This window comes from Apodemus sylvaticus, chromosome 11 (genome assembly GCF_947179515.1).
Source record: "Apodemus sylvaticus chromosome 11, mApoSyl1.1, whole genome shotgun sequence".
Lineage (NCBI taxonomy): Eukaryota > Metazoa > Chordata > Mammalia > Rodentia > Muridae > Apodemus > Apodemus sylvaticus.
The window spans coordinates 26,125,917-26,145,830 of NC_067482.1; the positions used below are offsets into that span (position 1 = coordinate 26,125,917).

General features: G+C 35.7%; 1 protein-coding gene across 9 annotated transcripts in view; it reads left to right on the forward strand.

The window, feature by feature from the left end:
- Epha5 (EPH receptor A5) overlaps nt 1–19,914 on the forward strand; it is a 356,777-nt gene that overhangs the window by 308,085 nt on the left and 28,778 nt on the right. For all 9 annotated transcript variants that reach the window (XM_052198455.1, XM_052198457.1, XM_052198456.1 and 6 more), the window contains 3 exons: nt 7,395–7,456; nt 11,173–11,382; nt 14,809–14,958. In XM_052198455.1, coding sequence (XP_052054415.1) covers nt 7,395–7,456; nt 11,173–11,382; nt 14,809–14,958 — 422 coding nt within the window. The remainder of the gene's footprint in view (nt 1–7,394; nt 7,457–11,172; nt 11,383–14,808; nt 14,959–19,914) is intronic.

Below are 19,914 nucleotides of genomic sequence, written 5' to 3' on the forward strand. Positions count from 1 at the left end.
TTCTTCCTAGCTTATAGAACATTACATAATTCTTGCAAGTGAAACATAAACGCACATCATAGTAGATTGCCTAAAGTATGTGTGTATTTGTGTGTGTGTGTGTGTGTGTGTGTGTGTGTGGTGAGATGTCGACAGAGGGAGGGAGATACAGACAGATAGACAGATACACAGGGACAGGGACAGAGACAAAGACAAAGGGAGGCAGTGTAATAAACATATGAGGAATAAGAGATGTGGAATTCCTCCAGAAAGAGAGTCAATGTTTACAGAGTTTGTTTGATATAGTCATGATTAGCAAGTCTATATTAGCACTCAAAAAATTGAACATATGTTAGAGGAAAACATAAAATTATGTATAGAAATATGTATTTTAGAAATATAAAATTATAGTTTGAAAAGAAATAGAACATTCCTTATGTCTCCAGCTGAGTTTCTCTTGTCAACTGTAGTAACAATCTTTCTGAACCTCACTTGGTCTCAGAAGAACTGATTGCTCTATCATGATTACAAACTTTAGCAACAATTAATAATATAGTTTATCACAAACCTAAGCATTTAATAAATTATTCAATAATATCTACCTTATGAGCATCAATAATAAAAGCAAATTCCACAAATAATCTGCCTCTTTTGTATAGATTTCCTGGGATAGGTCCTCAGGAAATAACACAAAGCAATATAGAATATCCTCTGTGATTAAAGTCCTGTCTTGATATGCTTTATGAGTTCTTTTTATATGGATTTTTTGATAATATGCTTTCAAAATTATTGGCAGATCTACACCATTTCTCTTCTTACAGCTGGATAATGAAAAATGATTTGTACACTTTTATTGAATTTACAACGGTTAGAGTAAGCCATGGTAATTATCACCATGTCATTTTTGCTGGATGGCAGCAACTGAGACAAAACATAAGCCAAAATAAATGTAATTAGCATTAAAATGACTCAACCATAAAAAAATAATATAATGGAACCTGAAGAGTCTTTTCCGTATCAACAAAAGAATCTTGTACTTGTTTGCAAACATTCATTTTAATTGCTTTTCCATCATCATTGAAATTAGAAATTCATTTTGTGTCTCTCTCATACTTCTCAAATTACATTTTTGCTTTTGACATTTCAACCTACACTATCATACCTAATTAATCTGACTTTTAAAATTAGATAATAGTGGTTGAAAAAAATCACTTAGATGAGCCACCTGTCTCATTTGAAAAGACTCTCTTTTTTCTAAATTTTTCTTTGTTAGTTGCCTTTCTGATTATCGAGGTCTTTCTACAACACAGTTTTTCTCTTCTAAGTTTGGAGAACTGGAGGTGAAATTTAAGATACAAATTTGCACAAAATGAGATACATTTTGTAAGACATCCTTCTGATTTCTGTTCTCTAGACCTTGTCTCAACAGCTGTAAACAAGGTTGGCCTCCTGTGGGTTTTATATCCAAGGTTTCAACCTGCTGCAGATGGAAATTGCTTAGGGGGAAAAAGTTGCTTCTCTCTTAAACAAATACAGTCATTTCCCTTACAAGCAATCCTTTAAAAATGAAACTATTCCCATAGCATTTAAAATATATTACCTATGGTAAGCAATCTAGAAAGCATTAAATTCAGGATGTTCAGAGGCTATTTGTAAATACCGTGTAGTTTTAAAAAGGGACTTAGGCAACTTATAGACTTTATTATATGGGAGTCTTGGAACAATTCTTGATAGATGCTAAGGGATGATTGTGTCCATTATTTACCTTTAATTTGTAACCATTACTAGTAAGTCTAAAATACACAAAGGTAGGAAGAAAAAATAAATTACAAGGAGAGAAGAAATTGAAATTGCTTTAAGGAGATATAGAACAAAGTACCTCCAATATAAGGTTATGGGATAAGTAAGGTAAGAGCAGATACAGAACAATGTTTTTCTTTCATTATTATGACGTCTGTTTGTGATTATGAGTTAAAACTGTCTGTGATCTGTACAAATCGGCAGGCATCCCTCTGGATGATTTCTGTAAGGGAAGGGATGGAGTAGGTGGATTTAAAGGAAATAGCATAACTGAGGAAGATTTCTGGAAACTTGAGTTGATTTCAGAAAATTAGGACTCCAGTTTCATTGGAGATTACCTTCAGCAAGTGCACACTCTTTTAGCTCTACTTTAGATACAATGTATAGAAATATTGATACCTTGTGTGATAATAAGCTAATGCTAGACTACATTCCCACATATTTCCTTTTGGTGAGAATTCAACTTCATCCTGGTACTCATTGATTGCAAAAAGCAGACAGACATAAGGGACACACCCTACATAAAAGATACTTCACTAGAGTAAAGTCTGAAACAACAGTTAGTATTAGCACCTAAGCAGTTTATCAATCAGACCTGAAGGAGCATAGGAATTTTCAATTCTTCAAAGAAAATTGATTCATTAAAATAAAAAAATCCAAAATGGACTGTGAGGTATCAGAGAACCAGAGAACCCCAAACATGGTTTTTCCCATTTTAATATCTGCCTGGATCCTTTTAAGAAGAGTCATCACTATTATTAAATAAATTTCAAATTAGAAGAAGGTCTGATTTATGAGAATAAGCTACAAATATTTATTGATTTTTCTTCATGCTGTGCTGACATGACCACTGAAAATGGTTATTTGAATGCTTACCAGAGTCTCTCACCAGCTGCCCTCCTCTTGCTGACTCCCCTTTCCTCCAGTTGCCAGCCTTCTGTTCTTACGTCACAGATATTCCATTGCCTTTTCTTTCCTATTCCTGCTCTCTCGCTTATGATGAATCACGGCTGCACCTTTCACAGCGCCCTTTCTAATCATTTCCTTTAATGGTCCCATTTTTTCTATTTGTCCTATGTCTACACACACACACACACACACACACACACACACACACACACTGTACACACACATACCTCACACACAGACGCACGCACACATGCACACACACACTCACAAACCATACCGTACCACACACTATTGTAAGTCCATGTCTAATTACCATATATGAAACATCATACAGATTTCTATTTCTCTATCCATTGTATTTTTGTTTTATTTAAAAATTATTTCGATTTCCACCCATTTTTCTGCAAATGTCACATTTCATGTTTACTATAAGAAATTTCTTTGATGATGTCACATGTTATTTATCCACTAATTTCTTGAGGGACAACTAGATTGTCTCTCTTTCCTAGTTATTATGAACGGTGCAGCAATACACATATGTAAAAGTGTTTCTTTATGATTAGGAGTCCTTCAAATAGAATAGTAGAACTTGATCAATCAGTTGTTCATTTACTAGTTTCTTGAAGAAATACTATCCTGATTCCCGTAGTCGCTTTATCAGTTTATATGCCTACCAACAGAGGATAAAACTTTATCTTTCCTCACATCATAACCAGCATAGTTATTATGAACGGTACAGCAATACACATATGTAAAAGTGTTTCTTTATGATTAGGAGTCCTTCAAATAGAATAGTAGAACTTGATCAATCAGTTGTTCATTTACTAGTTTCTTGAAGAAATACTATCCTGATTCCCACAGTCGCTTTATCAGTTTATATGCCTACCAACAGAGGATAAAACTTTATCTTTCCTCACATCATAACCAGCATAGTTATTATGAACGGTACAGCAATACACATATGTAAAAGTGTTTATGATTAGGAGTCCTTCAAATAGAATAGTAGAACTTGATCATTCAGTTGTTCATTTACTAGTTTCTTGAAGAAATGCTATCGTGATTTCCATAGTCGTTTTATCAGTTTATATGCCTACCAAACAATGAATTCATGAAATTCTTAGGCAAATGGATGGAGCTAGAGAACATCATACTAAGTGAGGTAACCCAGACTCAAAAGGTGAATCATGGTATGCACTCACTAATAAGTGGTTATTAACCTAGAAAACTGGAATACCCAAAACATAATCCACACATCAAAATTGATACAAGAAGAAAGCAGGAGTGGTCCCTGGTTCTGGAAAGACTCAGTGAAACAGTATTTGGCAAAACCAGAACGGGGAACTGGGAAGGGGTGGGAGGGAGGACAGGGGAAGAGAAGGGGGCTTACGAGACTTTCGGGGAGTGGGGGGGGGCTAGAAAAGGGGAAATCATTTGAAATGTAAATAAATTATATCGAATAAAAAAAAGTGAAAAAAAAATTTTATCTTTCCTCACATCATAACCAGCATCAATTTTTTTGTTTCATAATTCCTGGCTATTATTACTTAGAAGTCTAAATGAGAAACAATAGTCCTTTCATTCCTCCTATTTCATGATGTAAGCTAAGAAATCAAGGTCTTATCTCCATTTTTCAACTTGAATTCTTTTTACACTCTACCTGGGCATATCGTGAAGGCCCTCTTGAATGTTAGTCCCTTTTATTACATCTTCTGGAAATATATCATGTATAGTTTTTAAAGGAAAGAAATTGTTAAGCTTTAAAGAGGATGAGGGAAATTTTCCTGTCTTTATAAGATGATATAACACTCCATTAAAAGAAAATTGCCTTTAATGTACTTCATAGGAACATAATCATCTGAGTGAGAAATTATGCTGTCCAGCCTATAATTCTAAACAGTGCATCTTAAATGATCAAAAATGAATTATTTTCTTCTATATTATTTTGTCAGATTCTCTATAGCTAACTTTGTACTTTTGTAGTTTGCTGTGTTTAAGTATGCAAACTCTGTCCTGAACTCATCAATCCCTAAGTAAAAGACTCATCTTGAGAACATTATTAAGTCAATAACAGTGTTGTTCATAGTTTTGTAAACTCACTTCTATTAATAAGATATACTTAATATAATATAGAAACAATGGATGTAAACGTTAGTAATTTTGTTGTCAGATATATTTTTAAACTCAAGATAGTTTAAATTAATGCTTAATTTTACTGAAAGTATTTTCATTGTAAAGTAAAATGTCATGTATTAAAGAAATTGAGATTATTATGGAATTTTAAATATGATGGCAATGTTTTTGTTATTTTCTCATCATACAGGAAGAATTTTGTCATTTTCATTCTCATTTTTATATAGGCATATTATGTAAAAAAAATAGCAAAAATTCTGTGGTGAAAAGATAGGGTTTATTATGGGAGGCCACTTGCATCTAACAAGAATACTATGTCAGAGATATATTAACAAACTCATATAGCAAACTTCTAAATTTTAAAAATTACACTAACTTCTTTGATGAAGAGAGACTTGGGAGAAACTCACATTTCTGAGACAGGCGCCATGATCAACATCATTGTAACAGCAGAAAAGCCAGGTGTAGATGACTGATTTGTCCAAGATCACATGGTAGTGAGTATATTAATCAGTTTTCTCCAGGTTGTCAAATGAAATCGGCAGCATATTAAACAAAATTAACTCATGTAGTTTTGGCTCCTGCGGAGGTGCATGACATACTCTTTTAAAGCTGAAAGCCTTTCCCAGTTTGTAGCATAATGACCTTAGAATAAGAGATCTCAGAACAAAGGATGAGTGTCTGCCCCAGGTGCCTGAACATTAACTGGGGAGAAGGAGCTGGTAGTATTAGATCTAGAGGTCTGATGGATCCCCTAAGCAGGATGAATGTCCATCTAAGCCTTCTTCAGAAAGACTTTTTCTCATTTGTGTCTGTTTCTTTGTGAACAGCCCATACAGAGTTAATCTCTATGATTATAACTATGCACCAATCTCTGAAATACTCCGGCAAACCCAAATCATTTTTGTTTCCTTGAAATTCTATAAGCTGGTCTACGTGAGACCTAAGTTTAAACATTCTTCTCAACAAAGGCTAATAGATAACCAGCTTGTTTTCAGAGTCAGTGTGGAGAAACCCCTGTCTACCTTTATAAACTAGGTGCAAAGGGAATGAATCTATTCAATCATAAGTAATCATTTCTAAAACAACATTCATATACCTGAGAGAACTGGAACAGTCTATTGAGGAAAGTGACTTGATAAACATGACATGTGTAGTGTAGAAAAGAAAGAAAAAAGTTCTTATAAAAAGATTTAAAGGCCAGAAAAATATATTTTCTGAGTTTATATTGAATGGATCATAAATAGGACATTTAGGCAAGATTGTTTTTATGATTGTTGGAAAGAAAAGCATGTTCTAGGTACTTTGGTGGGTATTATTGTTATATAATTATCTCACTTGAAGTAGAATTAACACTTAAACTTTTTACATGAGTCAATATTGATTTAGTCAAATGTATGGATTTTCCCTAAATGTAATTCTATCCCTTCACACTGTTTTCTCCTTGATTCAATACTCCCATATAGTTAACCATCACCATATTAAAAAATCGTGTCTTGGGACCAAGGAGATACCTTCATGAGTATGAGGGTATGATATACAAGAATAAATACCTGAGTTTACATTTCTAGCATCCACATAAAAATGACTGTAATGGCTTTCTGGTAAGCCCAGTATTGGGGAGCAGAAATAGGCAGATCCTAGGAGTTCCCTGTCCCTTCAGTTTAACCCATTCACATAAAGCTACAGGTTCAATTAAATACTCTTGTACTGGTTAGTTCTTTTTCAACCTGTCTAGTTACTTGGGGACAAGAAATTTCGATTGAAGAAATGTCACAATCAGGTTTGGCATATAGACATATGTGTATATCTTTTTTTTCCATATTGATGGTTGTAATAGAGCAAGCTGTAAATGGTATCAGTCCTCTGCAGTTGTCTATATGAGCAACGTAGCTGAAATTCAGCCTGGGAGCAAACCATTAAATGCCTATCTTCAATAGTTCCTGCCTTTATCCTGACTGAGTTCTTGACATGAATTTTTTCTATGTGGAACTATGGTCAGGATGTATAAAACCAAATGAACATTTTCCCAAGTTGCTTCTGGTCAGTCCTTTATCACAGTGACATAAACCAGAGTAGAGCATCTTTGCCTTAGTTGAATAAATAAAAGAGCTGTAGCCATGTTATATAGTTATTCTTTTTAATTCTAGACCACACACATGAATCCAAGTACTCTTGTACTCTCACACACAAGTTCACACACACATACACCCATGTTTGTGTGTGTATGTATGTATGTTTGTGTATGCAGTTAAATATAACAACAGTGGTGAAATGAATGTATGTGGTTACATGTGCACAACCACAACCATGCACACAAACATAGAGACTGCTAATATATCTGGTTTATATCTTGTAGATAATAGTTTTGTGGGATTCTGTTGTTGATGTTGCTTTGGTGTTGGTGTTGTTTTCTGAAAGAGAAATAAACAAAGCTGTAAGTAGAGGGAGGATCTGGGAGCTGTTGAGGTATAGGAAAACATGATCAAAACATTATATGGAAAAATAATATATAAATATTTAACCAAGGATGTATCCTCTCTCACCACACTTGGCTCCACTGTGCTTCTTTCTAGGTAAACCAGTGATGATAGTGACAGAGTACATGGAGAATGGCTCCTTAGACACATTTTTAAAGGTAAGGTTTGGCCTTAGTGTAGCTACCGACAACTGCCATATATATTTTCTTCATGAATTGAAATTAAAATTGAGCAACTTTAATGGTAAAAGTTTAAATAGATACAAAATAAATTTGACACACCATTATATGCCACAAGTAAAGGGTATTTGTATGGTATATTTTTTATTCAGAAAACTTATACAAATCCAATTATATGCTCCTGTAATTTTATTTAAGTATATGATTACTTTAAACAAAATAAAAATTGGGATGAATAGAGGAAAAAATAAAAAAGAAAGTAAAAAAGAAGGAAAATGTGGAGAGGAAACAGACAGAAACAAGAAAAAATGGAAACAGTAAATATAAGTCCTACAAATACACGACATCTTGAAATATTTTTATATATTCTCCGATAGGTTCATAAACGTATGATGGTTTTGATCCTATTCATTCCCATACTTTCTATTAACCTTCTATTAACACTGACCCTGTTCTTCTTACCAGCAAGTTCTGATTCTAATAGATTGTTGTGTGTTTATGTCATGTGTGTGTGTGTGTGTGCATGTGTGTGTGAATGAATGCATGTGTTTGGTGTATATAAGTTTATATATGTGTGTAAGTGTATGTGTGCATGTGTGTGTGTAAAAAGAGAGAGAGATCACTATGCCACTATGAATAATTAGCATAGCTTAAATAAGCTGAAAAGGCAAATCACTTTCTAAAGCAAGTGCAACTTGACTGTGGCTACCATATTGAGGTAGAAGAAGATGAAGATGGTCTGTTTTCCAGCTCAAAGATGGAAGAGGTTATTTTTTATTGAATGTAAATCTTCATTTACATTTCAAATGCTAAAATGTTTCCCAGTTTCCCCCCTCTCCACAAACCCCCAGCCCCTCTTCCCACCCCATGCCTTGCCTCCAAGTATATGCCCCCCTCCCAACCCATTCCCACTTCCTCCCCTTTGTTGGGGCATCTATTGAGCCTTCACAGGGCCAAGCACCACTCCTCCCTCTGATACCCAATAGGCATTCCTCTGCCACATTTTTGGCTGGAACCAGGTGTACCCCTTGATTGATGGTTTAGTCCCTGGAAGTCCTGGGGCATCTGAGTGGCTGACCTCGTTCTGATGGAAGGGGTTTTGTTGATACCTCCCCCATATTTGATAGAATATTGAATAATTCCATGTTGTTCATATGAAAACTGCAATGATTCAATGAATGCTGTGACCAAATCCTGTTCAAAAGACTGCATTTCACAGCCCCTTCTTACCCTTTATGTCTTCTATCCTTTCCTCCCAGCTTTTATTATGTACCTTGTACGGGAATGGGTGATACAGATGTACTCCACCCTTCCATGTGCATGGTAATGGACACTGAAAAAAAAAAACACGTCTAAAATGTTCACGCAGATCATGACCGAAGGTATCAAACTGGAGTCTGTAAGGCATTATGATGCCTCAAAGGATTAACAGAAAAGTGGTCAGCCTGAGATTATAGCTAATATAATCATGCATTCTGGGCTTCAGGGATAAGACAGTTATATGCATACCTCCTGATTTTAAACATTGATATCAAGTCACTTTCTTTGTAAGTAGCCTGTGTAAAGTAATGTAAGATTTTCATATCTGAGTAAAATGTAGTCTGCAAGTTTATTAGGTCTTTATAGTGGGTGCTGCTTATTACTGAGGGAAATGACTGTTATGAAATTGATGACAACTTGGAAAGAGTCCCTGAGGGATTATTGTTGTGCTTCATTATTATGCAAAGTTTCTATTTTAATCCCCAAGCTACACCAATATACCACCTTATCACTGGTTTACATCTCTTCAGCTGCAGTTTTTCCAGTCTCTTAGGGTTGCATCATCAGTTTATTCAGGTTGATTCAAGCTACTTAATAAGCTTTATGAGTTCACTTAACTTTATTGCATCTAATGTGTTTGACATAAACAACAGACTTCCAAAAAGTGTTGAAATTTCCCATCCAGGGGTCAGTAATTATCCCTGCTCTCCTCACCCTGCAGAATGCCCTGTACTTGATCAGGTCATTTCACCTTTACCCAAACAAGTCTACATAGCTAGCTTTTTTTCGAAACTGTCCACAAAGTATACTCAGTATTAACCAAGGTTGGTACTCAGCTAAAAAAATTGGTCAAGTTTCTCTGAGGTCTGACGATAAAGAAGCTGTGGTCCATAAAGGACAGCAACCTGGAACTTGTTAAACGACACTCTTTGTTTTTAATAGTATATAAGATGAAGTACCATACACCATACAAAGTTATATGTACCGTATGATTAGAGCGATTAAGCAGAGAGCGCAGACAAAAGAAGATAGGCTGGCACACAAGCAGTAAATGAACCTAAAAAAAAAAAATAGAAATTATTAAGGTCAAAATAATTAGGGACTAACACAGTGCAACTATGAATGACCCATTATTTCTTCTTCATACTCTATTTTAAAAATTTAAATATGAACTTATTACTTTTTATTATTAGAAAAAAAAAATCTTTATTTAAAACAACTAGTGACACTTCACCCCCAAAACTATAAGAACACAAAATATAAACTGAGCATAACTGAGTGTGTTTGGTTAAACTTTTAAGGGCAGCACTAGAAGTAAATGCAAATAGATCTCTGTGAGTTCTAGGATAGCCTGATCTACATAGAGATATACAGACTAGCCAGGGATACATCCTAAGTAAGACAATGTTTTAGGAGTGCATGAGTAAAACAGCAAGTCAAAGCCTATAAATAAACTAACGAATCAATTAATGGCGATTGGGAAAAAATTACTGGTAAGTTCAATTGAACAAAACAAAAGTTCCCATAGTCTTGGTGTGCAAGTAATTTTTGGTGTTATAGACTCACATGCCATCAGAGATATTGCCAAGTCAAAACTCAAAATGTTTTCCTATTGAATAGAATATGCAATAATGTATCATTTTCATGTGTCTTCTGTATATGGCTTTTATATATATTTGTAGTAGTTTATGGTAAGTAATATTTGAGGATTACATAGAAAATTCTTACAAGAAGACAGCATGACTATAAACAACTGTTTCATGGATGTCCCATCATCAGACTCTGAGAATTCTCTGTGAAACAATGACACTTCCATTAACATGCTATGCTAGTTTAAAGCTATTTGCTTTTGTTTCTTTCTGAAGCTATTTTGCCATTGCACACAAATCCTTATGGGAGCTATAGTGCTACTATAATACTCCTTATAGGAAGCATAATACTAGAGTCTTTGCCTTGTATATATATTGATAAAGGAAATTATATCCTTAACATATTTGAACATAGTTGTTTAATTCCTGTAGATTTTGATCTACAGCTCTGTTCAGAGCATAACTACACACATGTTTACTTTTATTATTTAACGGTTTCTCTTATGTATGTAATGAATTTAAGTCCTTACATATTCTATTACACTATCTTTTTTCTCCCACTGAAATCATCTTTCTGAAATGCCTGTATTTGCAGTGTGTGTGTGTGTGTGTGTGTGTGTGTACTGAATGAAGTTTTGAAGGACTTTCAAAGTCTTTGCTTCATTTGGACAGATCACCATAATCAGTTAAGTTTGTGTCTGCCAATGTTTTCCATTCTCCTTGAGTAGAAATTGCATTTGCATTTTGAAAATGTGCTAACATTAATTTGGAGATTGAAAGAAGGCTTTTTACAAATTTTCCTCATGTGAACTGTACCACTAGCATAATGTTACACTGTCTCTGCAGAAAAACGATGGACAGTTCACTGTGATTCAGCTTGTTGGCATGCTGAGAGGCATCGCTGCGGGAATGAAGTACCTTTCTGACATGGGCTACGTGCATAGAGACCTTGCTGCTAGAAACATCTTAATCAACAGTAACCTTGTGTGCAAAGTATCTGACTTTGGACTTTCTAGGGTACTGGAAGATGATCCTGAGGCAGCCTACACCACAAGGGTAAGATCTAACAGAATGCATTTCTCACACACTAGACTAGAGTCATTTAATTTTTAAAGATGTTAAAAGAAGTAGCAAAAAAGGCATTCCTCCAAAAAAAGCCCAGAGCACACAGAGAAAACATGAGAGAAAAGAGAGAGAGAGAATAGAAATCCAATTCTACATTATTTTAGTACAAGCAAATTAAAAGATTAAACTTATATAATGAAAATATTTACTTTCCAAATATCAGTTATTTATTTTTTTAAGGCTATTATGATGGATAGTTTTATGTCAGCACAACAAAAGCTAGTGTCACTGGAGATGAGGGAACCTCAAATGAAATAATGCTTCCATAAGATTGGGCTGTAAGCAAGTCTGTAGGATTTTTTTTTTTCAGTAGTTAGTAATTCTTGGGGAAGGACCCAGCCATTATAGATGGTCTCATCCTTGGGCTGGTGGTACCGGGTTCTATAAATTGCAGGGTGAGTAGCCACAGGGAACAAGTCAGTAAGCAGAATATGTCTACGGCCTCTGCATCAGCTCCTGCCTCCAGGATCCTGCCCAGTTTGAGTACCTGCTCTGACATCAGTTGATGATGAGCAGTGATGTGTAAGCATAAACCAAATATACCCTTCTCTCCCCAAGTTGTTTTAGTGTTTTATTGCAGCAATAAAAATCCTATCTAGGACAGACGAGAATAACAGAAATTGTAAATTAACAAATATTCAATGTGTGTGTATGTGTGTGTGTGTGTGTGTGTGGTGTTATAAAGTATTTAAAGTAAAATTCAAACTAAATGCGGAATTTCTTATATTAAAATATATATGTTCACTTGATGTATTTATGAAAAAAAGGTATGGATGTATGCACATGTAAAGACATATAAGTAGTATTACTGGAAATTTAAAAATATCTGGACTATGGTGTCCTCAACTGTGAAATAATTTTAAAAAGTGTTTTATTCTTGATCTTGAGTTTTTGTTGTTGGAAAACAAGTTTCATCTCTTTTAAAAGTTTTGATTTTTCTGGAGCTATTGAAACCTCTCACTGCTTGACTTGCAATGGACAATAACTACTAAGCCTACATCTATGAAATATTGGTTACTATTCACAGTATAATAGCTATCATAAATATACAGCTTATTGCAAACAAATTCTTCCCTGAAATAATGTGATATAAAATTAGCTGAGGAAAACTATGACTATTTTTATAAAAATAGTATTTGTGGACAGACTATTTGCTTCACCTTTACAATTTGAACCTTTTAATACATGTTTAGGGAAATCCAAATAATTTCAATATTATCACCTTGGATGTCCTCAACATCTAAGTATTTGATATACTTATAGTGATCAAGTGGACTAACTTTGTTTCAATACAGAATGACAGATTCACCATCTCTAATTCTTAATTTATAATCTGTGTATTCCATGTCTCCTTATAAAATTATACTGTAAAAAAGGTGTCTAATAAAAAGTTCTTTAATAGATTATACAGCTAGCTTGTTTCATTTTGACAACTCTGACTTGTGGCACATGGAGTTTTGAGGACTTGTAACATGAAAAAAAAAAGCAAGAGTAATCTGTTTAAGCAAACAAAGACTTTCAAAGGTCATTCCACTAAATCAATGAATTAATTGATGAGAAGTTTTTTCTCTACTACACCTATTGCTACTATTACTCTCATTAAATGAAAACTCAATTAAGAACTCTCCTGGGGTTAGAGTTGCACTTAATAAGTTGGCCCATGCAAGATTGAGGTTATGGAAAGTCTATTGCTGTTGTGATGGGTGGGTGTCTAAGTTAAATTAAAAGTAGATTTTTCCAAGGTCCTTGTCACTGTGTTATGCAGCAGCCCTTGAAAAATCACCAGAGACCCTGATACATTCCAGGCTGCCTTCTACAAATGTAGTGTGGCAGCAGTTGTAGAAAGTATATGTAATGAGAAATAGTCAGATCCGTGAATCTCAAAAGTTACTGATACACACATATTTTTCAAATGAACAGAGGAACAATGTATGGATGAAGGTCGGCATGATCAATAAACTACAATATGGAAGAGATAACGTAATCATAACATGCAAAATATAACAAATTTGTACCACTCCTAACTTAGTATACTGAGACAAGAAATTTGATCAGAGCCTAGCCTACAAAGCTTTGTTAAAGGCCAGCCTAGCCTACAAAGCAAGAATCTATTTCAAGTAAAGCAATACAAATTTTGTCAACAACCAGAAGTGATGGCAGCTTTTAAGAACACATACTGCTCTAGTAAAGAACATGAGTTAAACATGAGTTAGCTTCCTAGCATGTACATCAAACAACTTAAACCACTTCTGACTCTAGCCTGGGAGATCTAGGACCCTCCTCAGTACCTTCAGTCATGTGCACGGTACAACCCCACACATATATCCATAAGCAAAAATATAAAATTAAAAAAATTAAAAAGTTAAATAGATAAATAGATAAATGGACAAGTGAAAATGAAGCAAAATAAAATAAGCATGTCATGTATATTTGTGTGATGCAGGGTTTTATATATACTTGCTAGCAAAACAATTTCAAAAAATATTCCAGACATATTATAGTATGTGTCTATACAAATATATTAAGACTAAGTTTCACTACTTCATGACCTTAAACTTATTTTCTCAAAATTCTTGGAAGTTTTGGTCTTGTAATGGAAATTTCTCTCTTTCGATATGCATTAGCAAGTAGACAGAAAAAAAAAACTTTAAAATGAATCGTTTTTTCTGAATACTCTAAGCTCAATACTCTTTTGAATAGTTCGATTAAACAATAGCATTTCTTAGGTTCAACATTGTAACTGTACAAAACCAAAAGCATGCCATTAAGTTAAGAGGAGAAAAAACAAAGCCTTACAGAAATAAAACAATGATGAGAGACGGATATCCTTCAGTGTTCAGTATGTAGAATTTTCCTGCTTGTCTTACAAAGTGCTAAAGATCTCAGGGTTTTATTTAACAACTGCGACATTCCACTTACAATTCTGCAATTTAGTAAAAGGCATGCAGAGTCCTTTATTTTTATTTAGAGTCCTTTACTTTCCCAATCTCAGCATACACCTGATTGATGTGCTTGAGTGCCTCCCGCCCCTACTCAGCATTGCCATCCTGAGCACGATAATTGAGATGTAGGTCTTGTATGCCTTCTAAGCGTCAAACAGAATTTATAGCAGAAACCTTCCCGACAGCCAATTAGTTGTTAGGCTACAAGTGTTCATGGGCTGGGAGATGGGAAGAGAGACTGCCTGCTGTCAAACAGATACACTTAAAAATGTTACATCTCTTTCTAGATCTCAGAGAAGCTACAGTTTCCCTAGATACCCTTGAAGTATGCAAGAATATGAATATATATGTATTGATATTTATGTATATATACATACATTTACATAGATGCACATGTATGTGTTTTTAATTTTAGGGGGGCAAAATTCCAATCAGATGGACTGCCCCAGAGGCAATAGCTTTTCGAAAGTTCACCTCTGCCAGTGATGTCTGGAGTTATGGAATCGTAATGTGGGAAGTTGTATCTTATGGAGAGAGACCCTACTGGGAGATGACCAATCAGGACGTAAGTACAGAGACACTCTTTCTCCTTCAAGTTGTGATTCGCATAGTATTTTAATAGTGGAAATACTTGAAGAATATAAAATACTTTGTTTACCATGTGTTGCATTTGTTGCCATGGAAATATTCTTTATGCAAGAGCTAAAAGTGAGTCAAAGTAAAAGAAAGTAAATTACATTTAGGAAAAAGAACCCTCAAACACCTTGCCAAGAAGGTTTAGCTGTACCATAGTTTTGCTCCACTCAGTTCACGTCAGTATTAGTTCTAAAGATGAAGAAGGAGCAAACCATCTAACAGTGAATGCTGAACGGCTAATGCTTGAAATATGAGTTTTGTTTTTAAACAAATGTGAGTATCCCTCTTACAATAAAAATATAAATAAAGTTGAGAAATATATAAGGCTAACATGAAAGAAACCATTAAAGAGTTTTCATTCCAAGTTCAAATGGTTATGTTATGAAGGCTAGGAGAGATATAAAGTATTTGCTTTGATCATTTTCCATCACTAATATCCAATATGTCTTCTTCAATTCTGGATCATGTTGAAATTTGTTATTTTTCTTTCTGATAACAATTATAAAAACTTATATATTGTATTGATCCCATAGGGCAATGATCTCAAACAGTGAGTCACAACTTCTTTGTGGATCACATGACTCTTTTTTTAAATTTTTAAATTTTTTTTATATTCTTTGTTTACATTCTGAATGCTTTCTCCTTTCCAGGTTCTCTCCTCCCAGTTGGTCTCATAAGCCCTCTTCCCTCCACCCATTTCCAAATCACCCTCCTCCTATTTCTCTGTCCTGGTGCTCCCCTACAATGCTGGATCAAGTCTTTTCAGAACCAGGGCCCTCTCCTTCCCTCTTCTTGGGTATCATTTGATATGCTAATTGTGCCTTGAGAATTCAGAGCTTCTGGGCTAATTAATATCCTCTTTTTTTTTTTTTTTTTTTTATTCGATATAATTTATTTACATTTCAAATGATTTCCCCTTTTCTAGCCCCCCCCCCCACTCCCCGAAAGTCCCGTAAGCCCCCTTCTCTTCCCCTGTCCTCCCTCCCACCCCTTCCCAGTTCCCCGTTCTGGTTTTGCCAAATACTGTTTCACTGAGTCTTTCCAGAACCAGGGACCACTCCTGCTTTCTTCTTGTATCTCATTTGATGTGTGGATTATGTTTTGGGTATTCCAGCTTTCTAGGTTAATAACCACTTATTAGTGAGTGCATACCATGATTCACCTTTTGAGTCTGGGTTACCTCACTTAGTATGATGTTCTCTAGCTCCATCCATTTGCCTAAGAATTTCATGAATTCATTGTTTCTAATGGCTGAATAGTACTCCATTGTGTAGATATACCACATTTTTTGTATCCACTCTTCTGTTGAGGGATACCTGGGTTCTTTCCAGCATCTGGCAATTATAAATAGGGCTGCTATGAACATAGTAGAGCATGTATCCTTATTACATGGTGGGGAATCCTCTGGGTATATGCCCAGGAGTGGTATAGCAGGATCTTCTGGAAGTGAGGTGCCCAGTTTTCGGAGGAACCGCCAGACTGCTTTCCAGAGTGGTTGTACCAATTTGCAACCCCACCAGCAGTGGAGGAGTGTTCCTCTTTCTCCGCACCCTCTCCAACACCTGCTGTCTCCTGAATTTTTAATCTTAGCCATTCTGACTGGTGTAAGATGAAATCTTAGGGTTGTTTTGATTTGCATTTCCCTAATGACTAATGAAGTTGAGCATTTTTTAAGATGCTTCTCCGCCATCCGAAGTTCTTCAGGTGAGAATTCTTTGTTTAACTCTGTACCCCATTTTTTAATAGGGTTGTTCGGTTTTCTGGAGTCTAACTTCTTGAGTTCTTTATATATATTGGATATTAGCCCTCTATCTGATGTAGGATTGGTGAAGATCTTTTCCCAATTTGTTGGTTGCCGATCTGTCCTCTTGATGGTGTCCTTTGCCTTACAGAAACTCTGTAACCTTATGAGGTCCCATTTGTCAATTCTTGCTCTTAGAGCATACGCTATTGGTGTTCTGTTCAGAAACTTTCTCCCTGTACCGATGTCCTCAAGGGTCTTCCCCAGTTTCTTTTCTATTAGCTTCAGAGTGTCTGGCTTTATGTGGAGGTCCTTGATCCATTTGGATTTGAGCTTAGTACAAGGAGACAAGGATGGATCAACTCGCATTCTTCTGCATGCTGACCTCCAGTTGAACCAGCACCATTTGTTGAAAAGGCTATCTTTTTTCCATTGGATGTTTTCAGCCTCTTTGTCGAGGATCAAGTGGCCATAGGTGTGTGGGTTCATTTCTGGATCTTCAATCCTGTTCCATTGATCCTCCTGCCTGTCACTGTACCAATACCATGCAGTTTTTAACACTATTGCTCTGTAGTATTGCTTGAGGTCAGGGATACTGATTCCCCCAGATTTTCTTTTGTTGCTGAGAATAGTTTTAGCTATCCTGGGTTTTTTGTTGTTCCAGATGAATTTGATAATTGCTCTTTCTAACTCTGTGAAGAATTGAGTTGGGATTTTGATGGGTATTGCATTGAATCTGTATAGTGCTTTAGGCAAAATGGCCATTTTAACTATATTGATTCTACCGATCCATGAGCATGGGAGGTTTTCCCATTTTTGAGGTCTTCTTCCATTTCCTTCTTCAGAGTCTTGAAGTTCTTGTCATACAGATCTTTCACATGTTTGGTAAGAGTCACCCCAAGATACTTTATACTGTTTGTGGCTATTGTGAAGGGGGTCATTTCCCTAATTTCTTTCTCAGCCTGCTTATCCTTTGAGTATAGGAAGGCCACTGATTTGCTTGAGTTGATTTTGTAACCTGCCACTTTGCTGAAGTTGTTTATCAGCTGTAGGAGCTCTCTAGTGGAGTTCTTTGGGTCACTTAGGTAGACGATCATGTCGTCTGCAAATAATGATAGTTTGACTTCCTCCTTTCCAATTTGTATCCCTTTGACCTCCTTATGTTGTCGAATTGCCCGAGCTAGTACCTCAAGTACAATATTGAAAAGATAAGGAGAAAGGGGGCAGCCTTGTCTGGTCCCTGATTTCAGTGGGATTGCTTCAAGTTTCTCTCCATTTAGTTTGATGCTGGCTACCGGTTTGCTGTATATTGCTTTTACTATGTTTAGGTATGGGCCTTGAATTCCTGTTCTCTCCAAGACTTTAAGCATGAAAGGATGCTGAATTTTGTCAAATGCTTTTTCAGCATCCAATGAAATGACCATGTGGTTTTGTTCTTTGAGTTTGTTTATGTAGTGGATTGTATTGATGGATTTCCGTATATTGAACCAACCCTGCATTCCCGGGATAAAGCCTACTTGATCATGGTGGATGATCGTTTTGATGTGTTCTTGGATTCGGTTGGCAAGAATTTTATTGAGTATTTTTGCATCGATGTTCATAAGGGAAATTGGTCTGAAGTTCTCTTTCTTTGTTGGATCTTTGTGTGGCTTTGGTATCAGCGTAATTGTGGCTTCGTAGAAGGAATTGGGTAGTGTTCCTTCTGTTTCTATTTTGTGGAATAGTTTGAAGAGTATTGGTGTTAACTCTTCTTTGAAGGTCTGGTAGAATTCTGCACTGAAACCATCTGGTCCTGTGCTTTTTTTGGTTGGAAGACTTTCTATGACTCCTTCTATTTCTTTAGGCTTTATGGGACTGTTTAGATGGTCTAGTTGGTCCTGATTTAATTTTGGTATTTGGTATCTGTCAAGGAAATTGTCCATTTCCTCCAGATTCTCCAGTTGTGTTGAGTACAGGCTCTTGTAGTAGGATCTGATGATTTTTTGGATTTCCTCAGTTTCCGTTGTTATGTCTCCCTTTTCATTTCTAAGTTTGTTAATTTGGATACTTTCTCTGTGCCCTTTGGTCAGTCTGGCTAAGGGTTTATCTATCTTGTTGATTTTCTCAAAGAACCAGCTCCTGGTTTTGTTGATTTTTTGTATGGTTCTCTTTGTTTCTACTTGATTGATTTCGGCCCTGAGTTTGATGATTTCCTGCCTTCTACTCCTCCTGGGTGAAATAGCTTCTTTTTGTTCTAGGGCTTTCAGGTGTGTCATTAAGTTGGTAATGTATGCTCTCTCCATTTTCTTTTTGGAGGCACTCAGGGCTATGAGTTTTCCTCTTAGCACTGCTTTCATTGTGTCCCATAGATTTGGGTATGTTGTGTTTTCATTTTCATTGTGTTCTAAAAAGTCTTTAATTTCTTTCTTTATTTCTTCCTTGATCAAGGTGTCATTGAGTAGAGTATTGTTCAATTTCCACGTGTATGTGGGTTTTCTGTTGTTTCTGTTGCTATTGAAGACCACTTTTATTCCATAGTGATCAGATAGGAGGCATGGGATTAGTTCTATCTTCTTATATTTGTTGAGGTCTGTCTTATGACCAATTATATGGTCGATTTTGGAGAAGGTACCATGAGGTGCTGAAAAAAAGGTATATTCTTTTGTTTTAGGATAGAATGTTCTATATATATCAGTTAAATCTAATTGGTCCAAAGCTTCAATTAGTTTCATTGTGTCCTTGTTTAGTTTCTGTTTTCCTGATCGGTCCATTGAGGAAAGTGCAGTGTTGAAGTCACCCACAATTATTGTGTTAGGTGCAATGTGTGCTTTGAGTTTTAATAAAGTTTCTTTTATGAAAGAGGGTGCCCTTGCAATTGGAGCATAGATGTTCAGGATTGAGAGTTCTTCTTGTTGTATTTTTCCTTTGACCAGCAAGAAGTGTCCCTCAGAGTCTCTTTTGATGACTTTGGGTTGAAAGTCAATTTTATCTGATATTAAAATGGCTACTCCAGCTTGTTTCCTGAGACCATTTGCTTGTAAAATTGTCTTCCAGCCTTTTACTCTAAGGTAGTGTTTGTCTTTGACCCTGAGGTGTGTTTCCTGTAAGCAGCAAAATGTAGGGTCCTGTTTACGTATCCATTCAGTTAGTCTGTGTCTTTTTATT